Raw genomic sequence first — 16,639 nt, forward strand, 5'->3', positions numbered from 1 at the left:
AAAATATTAAAGCATTTACACATATAAATAAAGGAAGTCATTTGCATGTGATATTAACATTAATATATAAACACACCTATGACTTGGTATTCATATTAGGATATCATGTTACAGTAGAACTAGTTATGAAATCATGTTCAGTATTTTTACAAATATCAAGCAAGACAAAAAGTTAAGCTTCTTGTTAGGAAAAGAATAAAAAAGTGCAAGTATTTTGTTATGGTGCTATTTTAACAGAAGAATCAGAAAAATATTTACTTTGCTTTTAACAAGTCTGAAAGGAGTGTTGCAAAAAAGTTATAGTACTAAGAACTAGAATAAATATGTACATTTTAAGTTAAAACAAAGTTGATAGGAAGTAAACTATTCCTTTCTCAAGAGCAATTTCAAGGAAAATGGTTTCAAATTAACATTTTACTGTACATTTTACCTTTGTACAGGTCCTTAATACTTTCAAACTGGAAACAAGAGTATCTATGAGGGCTTCCCTGGTGCGCAGTGGTTGGGAGTCCGCCTGCCGATGCAGGGGACGCGGGTTCGTGCCCCGGTCTGGGAAGATCCCACATGCCGTGGAGCGGCTGGGCCCGTGAGCCATGGCCGCTGAGCCTGCGCGTCGGGAGCCTGTGCTCCGCAATGGGAGAGGCCACAACAGTGAGAGGCCCGCGTACAGCAAAAAAAAAAAAAAAAAAAAGTATGACTGTGGAAAGGAGGAATTTGAGTAATTTCAGTAGCTGTATCTATTGGGGCAGACATCTCTGTGTTTTTACTTTCTTTCTTTCTCCCTTCTGAAATAACCAAGCCACTAATATGACACCAAGATTTATATTTAATAGAGAAACTGACAATATTTCCCTCAATAAATCTAAAAATAAAGCCCAAATAAATCAATTTCAAAACTTTTTCGAACAAATGCTGAAATGAATTACATCATTCAAATTCAAGTTAAACTTATCACAGCAAAATGCTATATGCCCTGACCAGTGAAATCTTTCCTACATCAAGGCATTTTTCATTGACAATTTTCTGATTGGAGAGATCATTCATAGACAAATCAGGATGAGGGTAAGCCAGGAATGAAGGGGGAAAAAAAAAACCCAAGTAAATTTTATTATTCAAACACATAAAAAATCATGTTCTAATGATTTTTTTGTTTCAAATGTCCTTACTCCAAGGAACTTGTAATATTATTTGTTTTTTATTTTTACAAGCATTCCAGGCACAGTGCTGGCACAGCCTCAGCCCCAGAAATGACTCTGACTGTGCACGCGGACCGGTGGCAGGACGAAGGGAAGGATCTTGCAATTAAATCTACAGCTCAGGATAAAAGGACTTAAGTGTTTAAGATTTACTGACATGAATGACTGCAGATTTTTCAACATCGAAGAAAATTCCTATGATATGCTAAGTGATAAAAACAAGCAACAAAAAGTATGAAACAATGTTTAAAACAAATAAAATATAGACATACATATCAATATCTCTGTGAGTATATACATGGCAAAATCTTGAATAGTAAATACAAAACAATTTTAAATGATTGTGTTGGGGGTAACGATTTTTCTTTTTTCTTTTTTTTTTGCGGTACACGGGCCTCTCACTGTTGTGGCCTCTCCCGTTGCGGAGCACAGGCTCCGCGGCCATGGCTCACGAGCCCAGCCGCTCCGCAGATCTTCCCGGACCAGGGCTCGAACCCGTGTCCCCTGCATCGGCAGGCGGACTCTCAACCACTGCGCCACCAGGGAAGCCCTACGATTTTTCTTTATGTTATTTGGCATTGTTGGAGCTTTAAAAAAAATGAGCCATCACTTGTGGAGCAATAAAGCAGTTTCTGCTTTTGGAGGAAAGAAAAAAACAGCAGCTTTTTACCCTAGAAACACAAAGCAGGAGGTCTTTCGGACAAAGACTAAGAGCAAAATTAAAGTCAAAAGCAAAATTCTCCACTTCTCGTTTATTAAAACTCTCAGGCCTCCACTGGCAGCAGACTCTAAGCTCATGACCTCTTTAAGGACTCACCCTCTCTAAGCTATTTTCACTGAAAATACACTGCTTCATTTAAAAAACATCTACCATACCCCACTCATTAGAGAACTGTGGCTACTGTGGTGAATTAAGACAGACAAACTCCCGTCCTCCTAGAGCTGACATCCTACCTAGTGAAGGAGACAGACAATAAACGGGATCATCTTTCACATGTGAGACAGGGAAGGAGTCAAGCTTCTCACGCAGAACAGCAAAAACTACCGCACAGAGGTTAAAAGTGTGGGTAAGAACCTGGGATGCCTGGTTAGAATCTTGCTGCATCCCTCACTCTCCGTACAATCTCAGGTAAATTATTCAAACTCGCTCAGTTTTCTCATCTGTAATGGATTTATTACCTCACTGAGTTTGGGGGTTGTGAGTTAATATACAAAAACTGCCTGGCACAGGTAAGTACAAAATAAGCATTAGCCATTATGAGATTAACTGGTCACCCTCTTCCACTCACATCCCCACAGAGTGATTCTATCCCAGCAGCCAGGCTAATCTCCCACCCTCCCCCATCTTTTTATTTTGGAACATTTCAAATATAAACAGAAGTAGAAAGAAGAGTTTGATAAACCCTGTGTACTCAGGCCCCAGGTTCAACGGCATCATCATGAGAATCCTGTTTCACCTCGCCCCCCAATTATTCTGAAGCAAATCCCAGAAACCATACGATACTTGTAGATACTTCAGTTTATCACTCTAAAGCACAAGAACTCTACCACATTTTAAAAATGCAAGTCAGTTTATATCCCTCCCATGCCCCCAGTCCCCCGGGCCTCCATTTACAATCCTAAGTCCTCACTGTTCCCAGCACAGGGCCACACAGACTCCGGCCGCTGCCTGCCTGTCTAGCCATCTCCTGGATCACTGCCATGCGCACCCTGCCCACTACTGGCTCCGGCCCAGGGCCTTCCCTGCCTCAGCCCTCACTATATGAGGCGCCTGCTCCACCAATCAGAGTGCAGCCTCCATGAGACTAAGAGGGGTTACTTGTTCTTCACTGTGTTCCCAAGGCCTGAAACAATGCTCGGCACAGTAGGTCTTCAGTAAAGATCAGCTGCCACCAATCTGGTCACTCTCCCTCGCCAGAGCTCTTGGCTGAGTTTTCAATCATCTATTGGACAATCTGGTTAGATCGTTGCTCAGGCATCTCAAACTAGACCTGTGCCAATTTAACGTCTTCTATTACGAGTCTGTTCTCTCCTGTAGCCCCTGTCCATTTTATGTCACTCCAAGCTGACAAGTCTCTCCAGACACTCCTGTTTCTCACACACCTCCACCAACGGGTCAACAACTTGTGCCTGTTCCACTCGCAAAATAAGCTCCTCAAATTTGTTCCCTAGTAACCACTTCACTGTCAATGTTTTAGTTCAGACCTTTGTTATTTTCATTTGGATTACTGCAATAACCTAACCGGTCTCTGGGTACCCAGCCTTACTTCTAATTCATTCTCTATACTTGCTTATAAAACTATTTTCTAAACCATAAATCTGATCATGTCATCTCACTGGTTGAAAAGCAAACTGGTTATTAACAGATCTTAAAAAATGAAGATAACAAAATAGCACCCAAATAAAAAGCAACTTATTTCTTAACAATATGATTTAAAGAAAGAAGAAATGGGCTGGGTAATACATGAGATGAGTCACTATGTTTCTCAAAAATGTTAACAAAAGGGAAACAAGCCTTCCAACAAAATGTTATATTAATAATATAATACTTGATTCTGCCTAGTCAGGGTTACAATCCTTGGTCCACTAAAAAAACCTGATTGAGTAAACTAGACAAACTATTTCATTATTCGCTCAACATAATTTATCATTTAATTAAAGAAGGAATCATGTGATAATTCTGTAATCATATTTGGAAAAAGAGTTTTTAGCAATTTTAACCTTGCTTTAAAAAAAATTCAGACACTGAATTAGAAGTGGCTTACCTTGCAAACACCCTGTCTTTATTTGCCTTTTCTTTGCCATATTGAACTGACTGGACTTCAGTTCTCCCACTGAAATAGATAAATATGTACAATAAGAAAACCTTAAAGAGAACTACAAGATAAAATGACAACACACAGCATGACTATACTACAATTACATGAGACAAGATATTTCTAGCAGAGAAAAGGGAGCAGAGGGTAAGAAGGAAAGAACGGACTATATTCCACTTCTACCTGGATGGATGAAGCTTAATTACAGTTCTTCCATTAATGAACAAGGATGTGTTCCAAAGACACTTTGTTTTCAGATAGTCCTTTGTTTGGGAGTGAGTATGAAAGAAGTAATTCTGTCTGAGAGGAATTCCTCCTCTGCTATGCCCTGGAAAGGCACTCCCTCTAGACTCAGAAACAGGTTGCGCTGTCCCAGCTCATCTAAGCCCTGCCCTCCTGCCACGTCTGCGGTTTGGCTAGTGTCTTTACTACTCCTTCAACAAGGGCCTGACACATTGGGGGAGATCTCGAAGAACTGCTCTTTCCTTGAGCAAGCTTTTCCTCCTCACCTACTGATAACGATCACAGACACATCCTCAAATCCCTCCACGTCCAGATACAGGCAACTCCAGATATTTTTATATAAGAAGGAATGAAGGTCAGAATATGGTTAAGAGTTGGGCATTACAGGGGGTTATCTTGAAGGTGATTTGTCTTCCAAGCACACCGTTTATGCCTGGGAACTGAGCTTCCTCTGTGGTACTCCAATGTGTTGAGGGCAAATTTGTAAATAAAAACTTGGTTCTCAGAGAATCTGTTACTTGACACATCACATTATTTGAGTGAATGAACACAAATGTTTAGAATATCAAATATAACCATTTACATAGATGGAAATTTAATATATATAAAAGCATACAAATATAGGTTTCCAAAGCTAATAAGCAATTTTAAGATCATCTTCTATGGACAAGTATAGATAAATGTGAATAGAATGGCACATCTGTTCAAGTTTTAATGGAAAGTCAGAAACATTGTCACGATTTTAAAGTTTAGATAAGTTGATGTTTCTTAATATATTTCCTCTAAGAAGGATGAGCTACACTTGCAATTGTGAACAAGGTAACAGATTTAGGTTCACCACTGCTTTGTACTTCCACATTAGAACAAGGACTGTAATCCCCTGGACATTTTGGAACAGAGATAACAAGGGGGTGTGTGTGTGAGGAGGCTGGTAAAGGAAGTATTAAATCCCCTGATATTCAAAATTCCATCTCTCAGTCTTCGTGAGAGATGACAAGAGTGCTAGTATTCCCAACCACTGCTGATAATGAGGGGGAAAAGCATTTATCCAATGTGTATCCATTAGGGATAGGACTGTATCCAGATAAACATGTCATGCTGCCATTCCTACATCGCTCACAAGATTATTAATCATTTTGGTGATTAAAAAGTATTCTGGATACGTTTTTGAAGTTCTTAAGGACTATAAACAGAAAGCCTAGCTTTCACAACTACAGACATCTACGGCTTGCTTATACACACGAATTTAACTTCACGTTAACCGAGCTGCCCAGGCCTCAGTCCTGTCCTGCTCTGTCCGCTACGCCCCGCATCTGGGAGGCTCCCCTGCAGGCTGGCTTCCTGTCAGTTCTGCCTTTTTTCTGGTGGGAGATCAGAAAGCGGAGCAAGTCAGAAGCAGGTGACCGTCAGATGCTGGCAGCCGCTGTAACAGCAGCAGGGACAGGGCACAGAAAGAAACAGAACCCCGCAGATGATGCCACCCCTGATTAAAGCAGCACCGCCCTGGAGATCCAGAATCGACGGCAGCAGCTCACCAGTGCGGCAGCAGGTCTCAGCTTGTGGGCTCCAGCCCAGAGTGACACAAGCTTCTGACCCTCAGGCATTACCCATTCTTCCTGCTGCTTCTCCAAACCCCCTCCCTTTTGTTTTCTTAGCCTTTCTAACACCTGTGTTAGAAACCAACTGCCTCAATTAAATTGCTTTTATTTGAAAAATCAAAAGAGCTTCCTGTTTCCCGGACTGATAGAGTAATTTTCCAGGAAAGAGGATTCAAATGGGACATTATTACTCAAAAGGCTGAATGAACAAGTTGAATTTCATAATAAAAATATAAAGATTAAATTCAAATATGAGGGGAAAATGAAGTGTTTATATGTCATATTATCCACATTATTCTACAGGGTTTAGTATAATTAGAACAAAATGTAAAACTGTAACATAATCTAAGAACACTAAATTCTGACAGCAAGATACTTATCTTAAGAACAGTGAGAATATACCAACTGGTGAAAGCATGCAGGCTTCTTGTAAGTAATTCAAGCAATATCGAAAAGCATCACAAAAAAAGTAAACAGATTTAGCCACAGCCATACCCCTAAGAAATAATCTCCATTATGAGCAGGGAAAAATCATTCTGAAACTCTATACATACATAGAAAAGGCTACAAATATGGATATAATTCTATTACAATGTGATTATGCTATATATGCCACAATGAAAATACTAAATGGATTTCTCTTGAATTAAAGGAAAGAAAAAGGCTACCATTCATTTACAAAAGAAGAAGGAGGAGAAGAATAAAAAGGTCAGGGAAGGGCTTCCCTGGTGGCGCAGTGGTTGAGAGTCCGCCTGCCGATGCAGGGCACACGGGTTCGTGCCCCGGTCCGGGAAGATCCCACATGCCGCGGAGCGGCTGGGCCCGTGAGCCATTGGCCGCTGAGCCTGCGCATCCGGGGCCTGTGCTCCGCAAAGGGAGAGGCCACAACAGTGAGAGGCCCGCGTACCGCAAAAAAAAAAAAAAAAAAAAAAAAGGTCAGGGAAAATCTTAAAAGCTTCGTGTATTATATTAATATTTAATTTTTGTTAATATGGATTCACATAGTTCACTAGTCCCTGCTTCCTCTTGCTTTCTTATATTATTACTTTTACTTTGCCCAAGTTTATAGCATTTTAATACTATTCTGTAGTTATAATTCTCATAGTTGTCAAGGATTCGTTCCATATTTAAAGAATTTAATCTTTATTCTGACTTCTTTCACCAAGATGCTTCTTGAGTCATTTTGAATTCTCTCTTAGATGGCTTAACTTTACCATTAAATTTTTTTTCAAAATAGGCTCAGAGATGTTATATTCCCTGAGGTTTTGTATATTTGATACTGTCTAGCTATTGACTCTACGCTTGAACGGGAACCTGGTTCAGTATTTTTCGGTCACTTGTTTCCTTTAAGACTTGACAGACAAAGGGTGGCCCATAAGCTACATACAAACCTGAAGAAAGGTTTTATTTAGCATTCACAGTGTTTAAAAATATTTAATCCCAAATATTTAATCTAACAAGACTGATAAGGGAAAAAGAGAGAAGACACAAATTACCAATATCAAGAATGAGAGAAATGACCTTACTAGATTCTAGAGATATTGAAAATATAATAGGGTAATATTACAACCTTTTTGCCAAAATATTCAAGAACTTAGACAAAATAGATAAATTCCTTGAAAACCACGATCAAAGTCCACCCAGGAAGAAAGAGAAAACCTGAACTGCTTCATTGGTATTAAAGAATCTGAATGTGCTGTTCAAAAGCCTCCTATAAATAACGCTTCTGCCTTAGAAAAGAACAGAACTGGAAAATTCTACCAAACATTTTAAAAGGAAATAATATTACTAGAGAAACTCTTCTAGAAAACTGAAAATGAGGAAATACTTCCCAACTCATTCAATGAGGCCAAAATGATCCTGACACCAAACCTGATAATGACATTACAAAAGAAAACGAAAGAGAAATATCCTTCACAAACATAAATGCAAAAATTCTAAACAAAATGTAAGCAAATTAAACAAAATAATATATAAAAAGGATAACAGATCATAACCAAGTGGGGTTTCTCTCAGGAATGTACAGCTGCTTTACCATTTGAAAGTCAATCAATATAATTCATCAAATAAACAACTAAAAAGAAAACTCATATGATCACTGTGATAGCTGCAGGAAAAGCACTTGACAAAAACCAATGACCAATCCTAATAAAAACTTCCCACAAATGCGAAACAGAGGAACTGCCTCAACATGCATGATATAGGGCATGTGTGAAAGCTCACAACCAACATCACACTTAACAGTGAAATACTGAGTGGCTTCCCCTAAGATAAGGAACAAGACAAGGATATCTGCTCTCACCGCTTCTACTCAACACTATACTGGCGATTCTAGCTGGGGCAACAAGTAAGGAAAAAGGAATAAAAAGGATCAGAATAGAAAGGAAAAATTAAAACCGTTTTTGGCCTCTAGGAAGAAAATCTTTCGGCAACTATAAAAAAAGCTCCTAAAATAAATGAGGTAAAAGCGAAGTTTAACAAAACAAGATCAACATAAAAAAATCAATTGCGGGCTTCCCTGGTGGCGCAGTGGTTGAGCGTCCGCCTGCCGATGCAGGGGACACGGGTTCGTACCCCGGTCCGGGAAGATCCCACATGCCGCGGAGCGGCTGGGCCCGTGAGCCATGGCCGCTGAGCCTGCCCGTCCGGAGCCTGTGCTCCGCAACGGGAGAGGCCACAACAGTGAGAGGCCCGTGTACCGCAAAAAAGAAAAAGAAAAAAAAAAATCAATTGCATTTCTAATTAACTGTGATGAACAATCTGAAATTAAAATATAATAAGACAATTTATAATAGCATCAAAAACATGAAATAATTAAGGATACATTTGGAAAAGATGTGAAAGAGGTATATGCTGAAAACTACTGCTGAGAGAAAATTTAAGTAAATAAAAAGATATACCATGTTTCACGAGTCATAAAACTCAATATTTTTTTTATTGGAGTATAATTGCTTTACAGTGTTGTGTTAGTTTCTGCTGTACAATGAAGTGAATCAGCTATGTGTATACACATATCCCCTCCCTCTTGGACCTCCCTTCCACCCCACCCCACATCCTGCCCATGTAGCTCGTCACCGAGCACTGAGCTGAGCCCCCTGTGCTATACAGCAGGTTCCCACTAGCTAGCTATTTTACGCATGGCAGTGTATATATGTCTATCCTAATCTCCCAATTCGTCCCACCCCTCCCCTTCCCCCGTGTCCACACATCGGTTTCTATTTCTACATCTCTATTCCTGTCCTGAAAACAGGTTCATCTGTTACCATTTTTCTATATTCCACACATATGCGTTAACATACAATATTTGTTTTTCTCTCTCTGGCTTACTTCAGTCTGTATGACAGACTCTAGGTCCATCCACATCTCTACAAATGACCCAATTTCCTTCCTTTTTATGGCTAATATTCCATTGCATATATGTACCACATCTTCCTTATCCATTCATCTGTCATTGGACATTTAGGTTGTTTCCATGTCCTGGCTATCGTAAATAGTGCTGCAATGAACACTGGGGTACAGGTATCTTTTTGAATTATGGTTTTCTCAGGCTACATGCCCAGGAGTGAGATTGCTGAGTCATACGGTAGTTCTATTTTTAGTTTGGTTTTTTTTTTAATTAGTACATCCATACATTTTTTGAAGATATGATTATTTATTTTTGGCTGCACTGGGTCTTCGTTGCTGCACATGGGTTTTCTCTAGTGGTAGTGAGCAGGGGCTACTCTTCATGCGGTGCATGGGTTTCTCATTGAGCTGGCCTCTCTTGTTGCAGAGCACGGGCTCTAGGCACAAGGGCTTCAGTAGCTGTGGCTCGCGGGCTCCAGAGCACAGGTTTAGTAGTTGTGGTGTACGGGCTTAGCTGCTCTGTGGCACGTGGGATCTTCCCGGACCCGGGATTGAACCTGTGCCCCCTGCATTGGCAGGCGATTCTTAACCACTGCGCTACCAGGGGAGTCCCAATTTTTAGTTTTTTAAGGAACCTCCATACTGTTCTCCACAGTGGCTATATCAATTCACATTCCCACCAACAGTTCAAGAGGGTTCCCTTTTCTCCACACCTTCTCCAGTATTTCTTGTTTGTAGATTTTTTGATGATGGCCATTCTGCCCAGTGTGAGGTGATACCTCGTTGTAGTTTTGATTTGCATTTCTCTAATAATTAGTGATGTTGAGCAGCTTTTCATGTGCCTCCTGGCCATCTGTATGTCTTCTTTGGTAAAATACCTGTTTATGTCTTCCACCCATTTTTTGATTCAGTTGTTTTTTTGATATTGCACTCCATGAGCTGTTTGTGTATTTTGGAGATTAATCCTTTGTCTGTTGCTTCGTTTGCAAATATTTTCTCCCATTCTGAGGGTTGTCTTTTTGTCTTGTTTATGGTTTCCTTTGCTGTGTAAAAGCTTTTAAGTTTAATTAGATCCCATTTGTTTATTTTTGCTTTTATTTTCATTACTCTAGGAGGTGGGTCAGAGAAGATCTTGCTGTGGTTTATGTCAAAGAGCGTTTTTCCTACGTTTTAGCTCCGTTTTTCTTTCTCAAGATTGCTCTGGCTATTCGGGGTCTTTTGTGTTTCCATACAAAGCATAACATTTTTGGTTCTAATTCTGTGAAGAACGCCATTGGTAATTTGATAGGGATTGCACTGAATCTGTAGATTGCTTTGGGTAGTAGAGTCCTTTTCACAATGTTGACTCTTCCAATCCAAGAACATGGTACATTTCTCCATCTGTTTATGTCATCCTTGATTTCTTTCATCAGTGTCTTATATAGTTTTCGGCATACAGGTCTTTTGTCTCCCTAGGTAGGTTTATTCCTCGGCATTTTACTCTTTTTGTTGCGAAGGTAAATAGGGTTGTTTCCTTAATTTCTGTTTCTGATCTTTCATTGTCAGTGTATAGGAATGCAAGAGATTTCTGTGCATTAATTTTGTATCCTGCAACCCTACCAAATTCACTGCTTAGCTCTAGTAGAGAAAACTCAATATTTTTAAGATGCCAATTCTCCTGAAACTGATCTATAGTTTCAGCACAATTCCAGTTAGAATCCCAGAAGTCCTTCTTGTAGAAACTGATCAGCTAATTCTAAAATTCAGATGAAACTGCAATGGGCCTAGAACATTCAAAACAACTTCTAAAAAGAACAAAGTTGGAAGACTAATACTACTGGACTTAAGACTTACTATTAAAAAGTCCAGAAATAAGTCCACCCAAATGTGGACCACTGATTTCTAGCAAAGGTGTAAAGGCAATGCTGTGGAGAAAGAATAATCTTTTCAACAAAAAATGCTAGAACAACTGGATATCCATATGTAAAAAGACAAACGTCAATCCATACTTCACACCAAATGCAAAAATTACTTTCAAATCGATCATAGACCTAAACGTAAGGGTTAAAACTGTAAAACTCTTAGAAGAAAACAGGAGTAAATCTTTGTGACCTTGGGTTAGGCAAAGATTCCTTAGATATGACACCAAAAGAAAGATCCATGAAAGAAAAAACTGGTAAATTGAACTTATCAAAATTACATGCTCTTCAGAAAACTAGTCAAATGAAAAGATACCAGGAGGCAGTGGTAAGAATCTGGTGGAATTAGAACTCTCATACACTGATGGTGGGCATGTAAAACGATAACACGTGCTTTGGAAAAACGACCAGCAGATTCTCGCAAAGTTAAACACACATCTACCATTAAGATCCGGTGATTCCACTCCTAGGTATTTAACCACGGGAACTTAAGCAAATGTCCATACAAACCCTTCCACATCAATGTTCACAGCAGCTTTATTTGTAATAGCCCAAGTCCGGAAGCAAGCCGAACAGAGAAACAACCCACTTGATATCCATAATTCAGTGAATGGATAAACAAAATGTGTTATATATCTACACAATGGAATACTACCCTACAATAAAAAGAAATGAACCATCAATCCAGGCAACAACAAAATATATGTTTTCAATTTATATAAAACCCTAGAAAATGCAAACCAATTTATAGAAACAGAAAGCGGGCCAGCGGATACATGGGGACAAAGAGAGGAGAGAGAAAAGGGGTTTCAGAGGGGTAAGAGGAAAATCCCGGGGTGGATATGCTTGCTATCTTAATTGTGGTAATGGGTTCATGGATGTATATACATCCCCAAACATGACATTTTAAACTTTAAATATGGTAAATTATTCTGTCAATTACACCTTAATAAAACTGTTTTAAAAATGTAAAATCTGCCAGTACTAGGTCCATATTCCCCCAAGGGCAATAACAGCCTGAACGGCAAGTGTTGCTGCCCTCAACCAGTATTTTCTTTTTTAATTAGATAGTTCTTGAGCTTTTTTTTTAAAGAATTATTTAATTTACTGTTTAGCGCTTCAACTTCCATGATGAGAAATTTCCCTTCTTTTTTGTTTTGTTCTGGTTTTTTTTGGCTGCAACATGCGGCATGAAGGACCCTAGTTCCCTGACCAGGGATCGAACCCATGCCCCCTGCAGTGGCAGTGCAGAGCCTTAACCACTGGACCGCTGGGCAAGTCCCTTGAGCTAGTTTCTTTTTGTTAATATCAGGTAGAAATTTCATCCTGTTTCAGGGATGATTTTCTCCCAAACAGGTTTCTTCAAATGTCTTTGGTATCTGTAGTCATCGTGACTAGATTTTGTTTTCTGTGGTATAGTTTGGGGAAATTACTTGATTTTTTTTTTTTCCATCTGAGACTGGTTTAAATTATGGTTAAAGGCTGGTTACTACATTCTATTAATTTCTTTGTTGCCTAATTGAAGTGGTGTGTGTATACTGACGTGTATGTCATATTTTCAAGGTCAGAGGGAAGAAACAGTTCTGCTAAAGTTAAGTATAGTTCTTGTATAACAACCCCGGTGGTCGTTTAGGTAAGGAATTAAATTTATTGAAGGAATACCAGTATGGTCTGCACTGTTCTCTCACTGGAGATTTCTTCTGTACCTGCTAAGATTTAGTACCAATAGATAAGACTTTTAGATTTTTCTTTGACTCTCACTACCGATGTCATGCTCATTCCCTAAACCTAATTACCTTTAAATTTACAAGTACCAACACCTTACTTTCCCAGTACTGCTTTTAGGATGGTGACAGGGGAGCCAATCATGACATCAAGCCACTTAAGAATCTGCTGTGCCTTTTTTATGGTTACAATTTCCTTAATTCTAGTTAAGTGCTGATACTGAATTTTGGGGCTACTTTTATTTGGAAGGAGGATGTGTTTTTAATGGTATATCCTGTACGACGCTTTATGCTGTTGTGTTTTATTTTCTGTTTACAAATGGGGCATTTATAAATGCTTGAGGTTTACAATACAAATCTTTTCTGGGCCACATCTAAATATTTTCTTCACGAGAAAGTCATCTTACAAATATTTAACAAAGACAATGGAAATTATAGCAGGAGTAGATTGTAACTAATTAAATACAGTTGATTTACTTTAGGAAATAACGACCTGGAATACAGGTAATGGAACAGGTTTCTCAAGTCTGGCTTTATAATGAGAACCTACAGAACTTTCTGCTGATTAGACAAAGCGGCCAAACCCCGCGAAGACTTTGACTTAGTAGGCGCGCATGAGTAAGAGATTCTATGGTTCAGTAAACTAGACTTTTCTTTAAAAGGAGGAAAAAATCCACCACTGAAGTATCAAAGCATAAGCAATACTTACCAATACCGGAATTTTGAACCTAATGTAAAATAATGTGCAAAAACATTCTTTTGAGGTGGAAGCGGTCTGTCCAAACGGAAGAATGTGTGATGTTCTACACATGCTTTCCACAAGTTTTTACATGCTCTGTAATTCACCATGTTAAATCCCAATAATGTTTCTCTAGATTCATGCTGTAATAAATGACAAAATGCAGAGAACATCATGAGAATGTCAGGATCTAATGTTCCATTTAATTTATTTTTTACAGGTAAATACTCTACCTTTACAAACACTAACCCTTCCTGTGTCTTTTTTGCTTATCCCATAAAAAAGCAGTACAATTAATGGAAAGGTTTGCAAAATGTGGACCTCATTTGGTAATATTACAACTCATAGGAACTGTTATTTTAGAACACAGTTAGAAACAAATTTAAAACTTGATATGTATCTATTTTCAAAACTTAGTAGCTATAATTATTTCAAAATACAATCCTGGCCCACAAATTAAACTTTAAGATACATCAACAGACCTTTCAACAGTATCTCTAAACTTATAAATCTGTCTAGATTGTAAATAAGTAAATAAAAACACTTCAGCACTTCCGAACACTATTTTGAAATTCTTATTTTAAAATAAGTAGCAACAGGGACTTCCCTGGTAGCGCAGTGGTTAAGAATCAGCCTGCCAATGAAGGGGACACGGGTTTGAGCCCTGGTCCGGGAAGATCCCACATGCCGTGGAGCAACTAAACCCGTGCGCCACAACTACTGAACCTGCGCTCTAGAGCCTGCAAGCCACAACTACTGAGCCTGCGTGCCACATTTACTGAAGCCCACGTGCCTAGAGCCCGTGCTCTGCAACAAGAGGCCACTGCAATGAGAAGCCCATGTACCGCAGGGAAGAGAAGCCCCCGCTTGCTGCAACTAGAGAAAGCCCACGCGCAGCAACAAAGACCCAACACAGCCAAAAATTAATTAATTAATTAAAAAGTTAAAATAAGCAGCAACAGAAGCATTTCTTTAATTTTTCTTTAAAAATTTGGCACAAATTGCTATTTAAATAAATGGTTTCACTGAACTATCTATAGCAAGGCATACATGTCATAGGTGTAGAGCTATGATTTTCACACAGTGACTGCAACCAGGTCCAGAAATGGACCGTTAAGCAGCGCCTCCGAGCACCTTGTCTTCCCGTCTCTACCACATAACCTCTACACGTGCCCACCTTCTGCCTTTTATGCCCACAGGTTAATACCACATAACCTCTACACGTGCCCACCTTCTGCCTTTTATGCCCACAGGTTAATACCACATAACCTGTACACGTGCCCACCTTCTGCCTTTTATGCCCACAGGTTAATACCACATAACCTCTACACGTGCCCACCTTCTGCCTTTTATGCCCACAGGTTAATACCACATAACCTGTACACGTGAGCCCACCTTCTGACTTTTATGCCCACAGGTTATCATGCTTGTTTCTCAACTTTACATACACGGACTCATACATGTATGTCTTTAGGTCTGACTTCTTTTGTTCAATATTATGTTTCTATATTCCTCCATGTAATTGTGAAGCAGTAACTGACTCACTTCATTCTACACACTATTCTCTCATGTGAACAGACCACAGTTTATTAACCTGTTTACCGTTGACAGACATTTAATGTTTCTAGTTTGGTGATGTGAAAATGTTGTTCCTGTGTGTATTCCTGTATTTTGTCAGATGCGCGTAGGTGCGAATTTCTGTTGCTGGGCCATAGATGCCATGCGCTCACCTCTGGTCGGTGCCGCCCAGCCGTTGCCAAAATGATCAGCCTGACAGGCACCCCCTCTACCAGCAGCGCATGCTCTTCACACTCCCCGGTCACTGGCTCCCCATCTTTTTGCTCCACTATTCTGGTGGTTGCGTGAAATTATCACATTTTGGTTATAATCTGTATTTCTCTGATGCTTAATTGAGGTTCAACAGCTTTTCATGTTACTGGCCATGGGGATATTCTCAGTTCTGGAGTGTCTGTTCAAGTCACTAGCGTACTTCTGGGTTGGGCTGGATACACAACCAAGGACATAGATGGTGTGTGTGTATCATACACATATTCTGTGCTATTTGACTTTCTTAATCATGTCTTTTGACGAACATAGTTCTTAATTTTAACCAGTTCTAGTTACTGATCTTCTCCTTTAATGTTAGTTTCCCTTCTATGTCCTATTAAAGCAATCTTTGCCTATCAAAAGGTCATGAAGATACCTTCTATGACTAAAATACAGTAAAATGCCCATGTATAAATATTAAGCTGTGATATTAGAAGATGATATGCTTAAAATATCACTTCTTGATCACCAGAGAATTCTTAATTCTGTGTAACAGTTGCTTTGTATGCATTAACACTCCCTCAGAGAATGGTTGTGAGGATTAAATGATATGAAAACGGTTGATACGTTACCAGGCACACAGTAAGACTTTAAGAAATGGTAGATACTATATTATTAGTGTTACTAACAACAATAGCACTATAATGGGGAGCAAATTGGAAAAGTTGACTTAAACACCGCCTCCTACCAATATAATTATCAAAGTAAAATGTTTGTTCTCTAGTTTCCAGATATGATTTATTATATTTTATTCCTCTAAACATTTATTGAAACATGTACAAGAATGTTCATTAACAGCATTAATCATAATAGTCACAACGTGGAAATGGCAAAACTGTCCACTAACATAGTAAGAATGAATAACTAATGTATGGTATATTCATTCAGTAGAATTCCACAGCAAGGGAGCAAACTATCGCTAGGTGTAACAACACGAATGAATCTCACAATGTTAAGGGAAAGAAGGCAGATAAAAATGAAAACGTTCTGTATGATTTTAGATTTTAAAATTCAAAACTAAGCAAACTAATCCACGATGATACAAATGAGAATAATATTTACCTTTTGGGAGAGTTAATGACTGCTAGTAGGCGTCAACTCCATTAGTAATAATACCAGCTGCCAGGGTGGTAGTAATGTTCTACATAATAACATTGTACATTATATACTTACCAAGCACTATACTTAATTTCTGTTGGTTTTATTTCAATAAAAACTCTCTTGAAATAAAACGTCTATGTTTTGTGAGTATA

The 16,639-nt window shown here is 39.0% G+C and overlaps 1 protein-coding gene across 5 annotated transcripts in view; it reads right to left on the reverse strand.

The window, feature by feature from the left end:
• The window catches only part of PTPN4 (protein tyrosine phosphatase non-receptor type 4), a 190,182-nt gene that overhangs the window by 56,373 nt on the left and 117,170 nt on the right, over positions 1-16,639 (reverse strand). For all 5 annotated transcript variants that reach the window (XM_030849640.2, XM_030849639.2, XM_060302609.1 and 2 more), the window contains 2 exons: positions 13,530-13,702; positions 3,962-4,030 (listed from right to left, as the gene is read on the reverse strand). In XM_030849640.2, coding sequence (XP_030705500.1) covers positions 3,962-4,030; positions 13,530-13,702 — 242 coding nt within the window. The remainder of the gene's footprint in view (positions 1-3,961; positions 4,031-13,529; positions 13,703-16,639) is intronic.

Source organism: Globicephala melas, chromosome 7 (genome assembly GCF_963455315.2).
Source record: "Globicephala melas chromosome 7, mGloMel1.2, whole genome shotgun sequence".
In the NCBI taxonomy this organism is placed as follows: Eukaryota; Metazoa; Chordata; class Mammalia; order Artiodactyla; family Delphinidae; genus Globicephala; species Globicephala melas.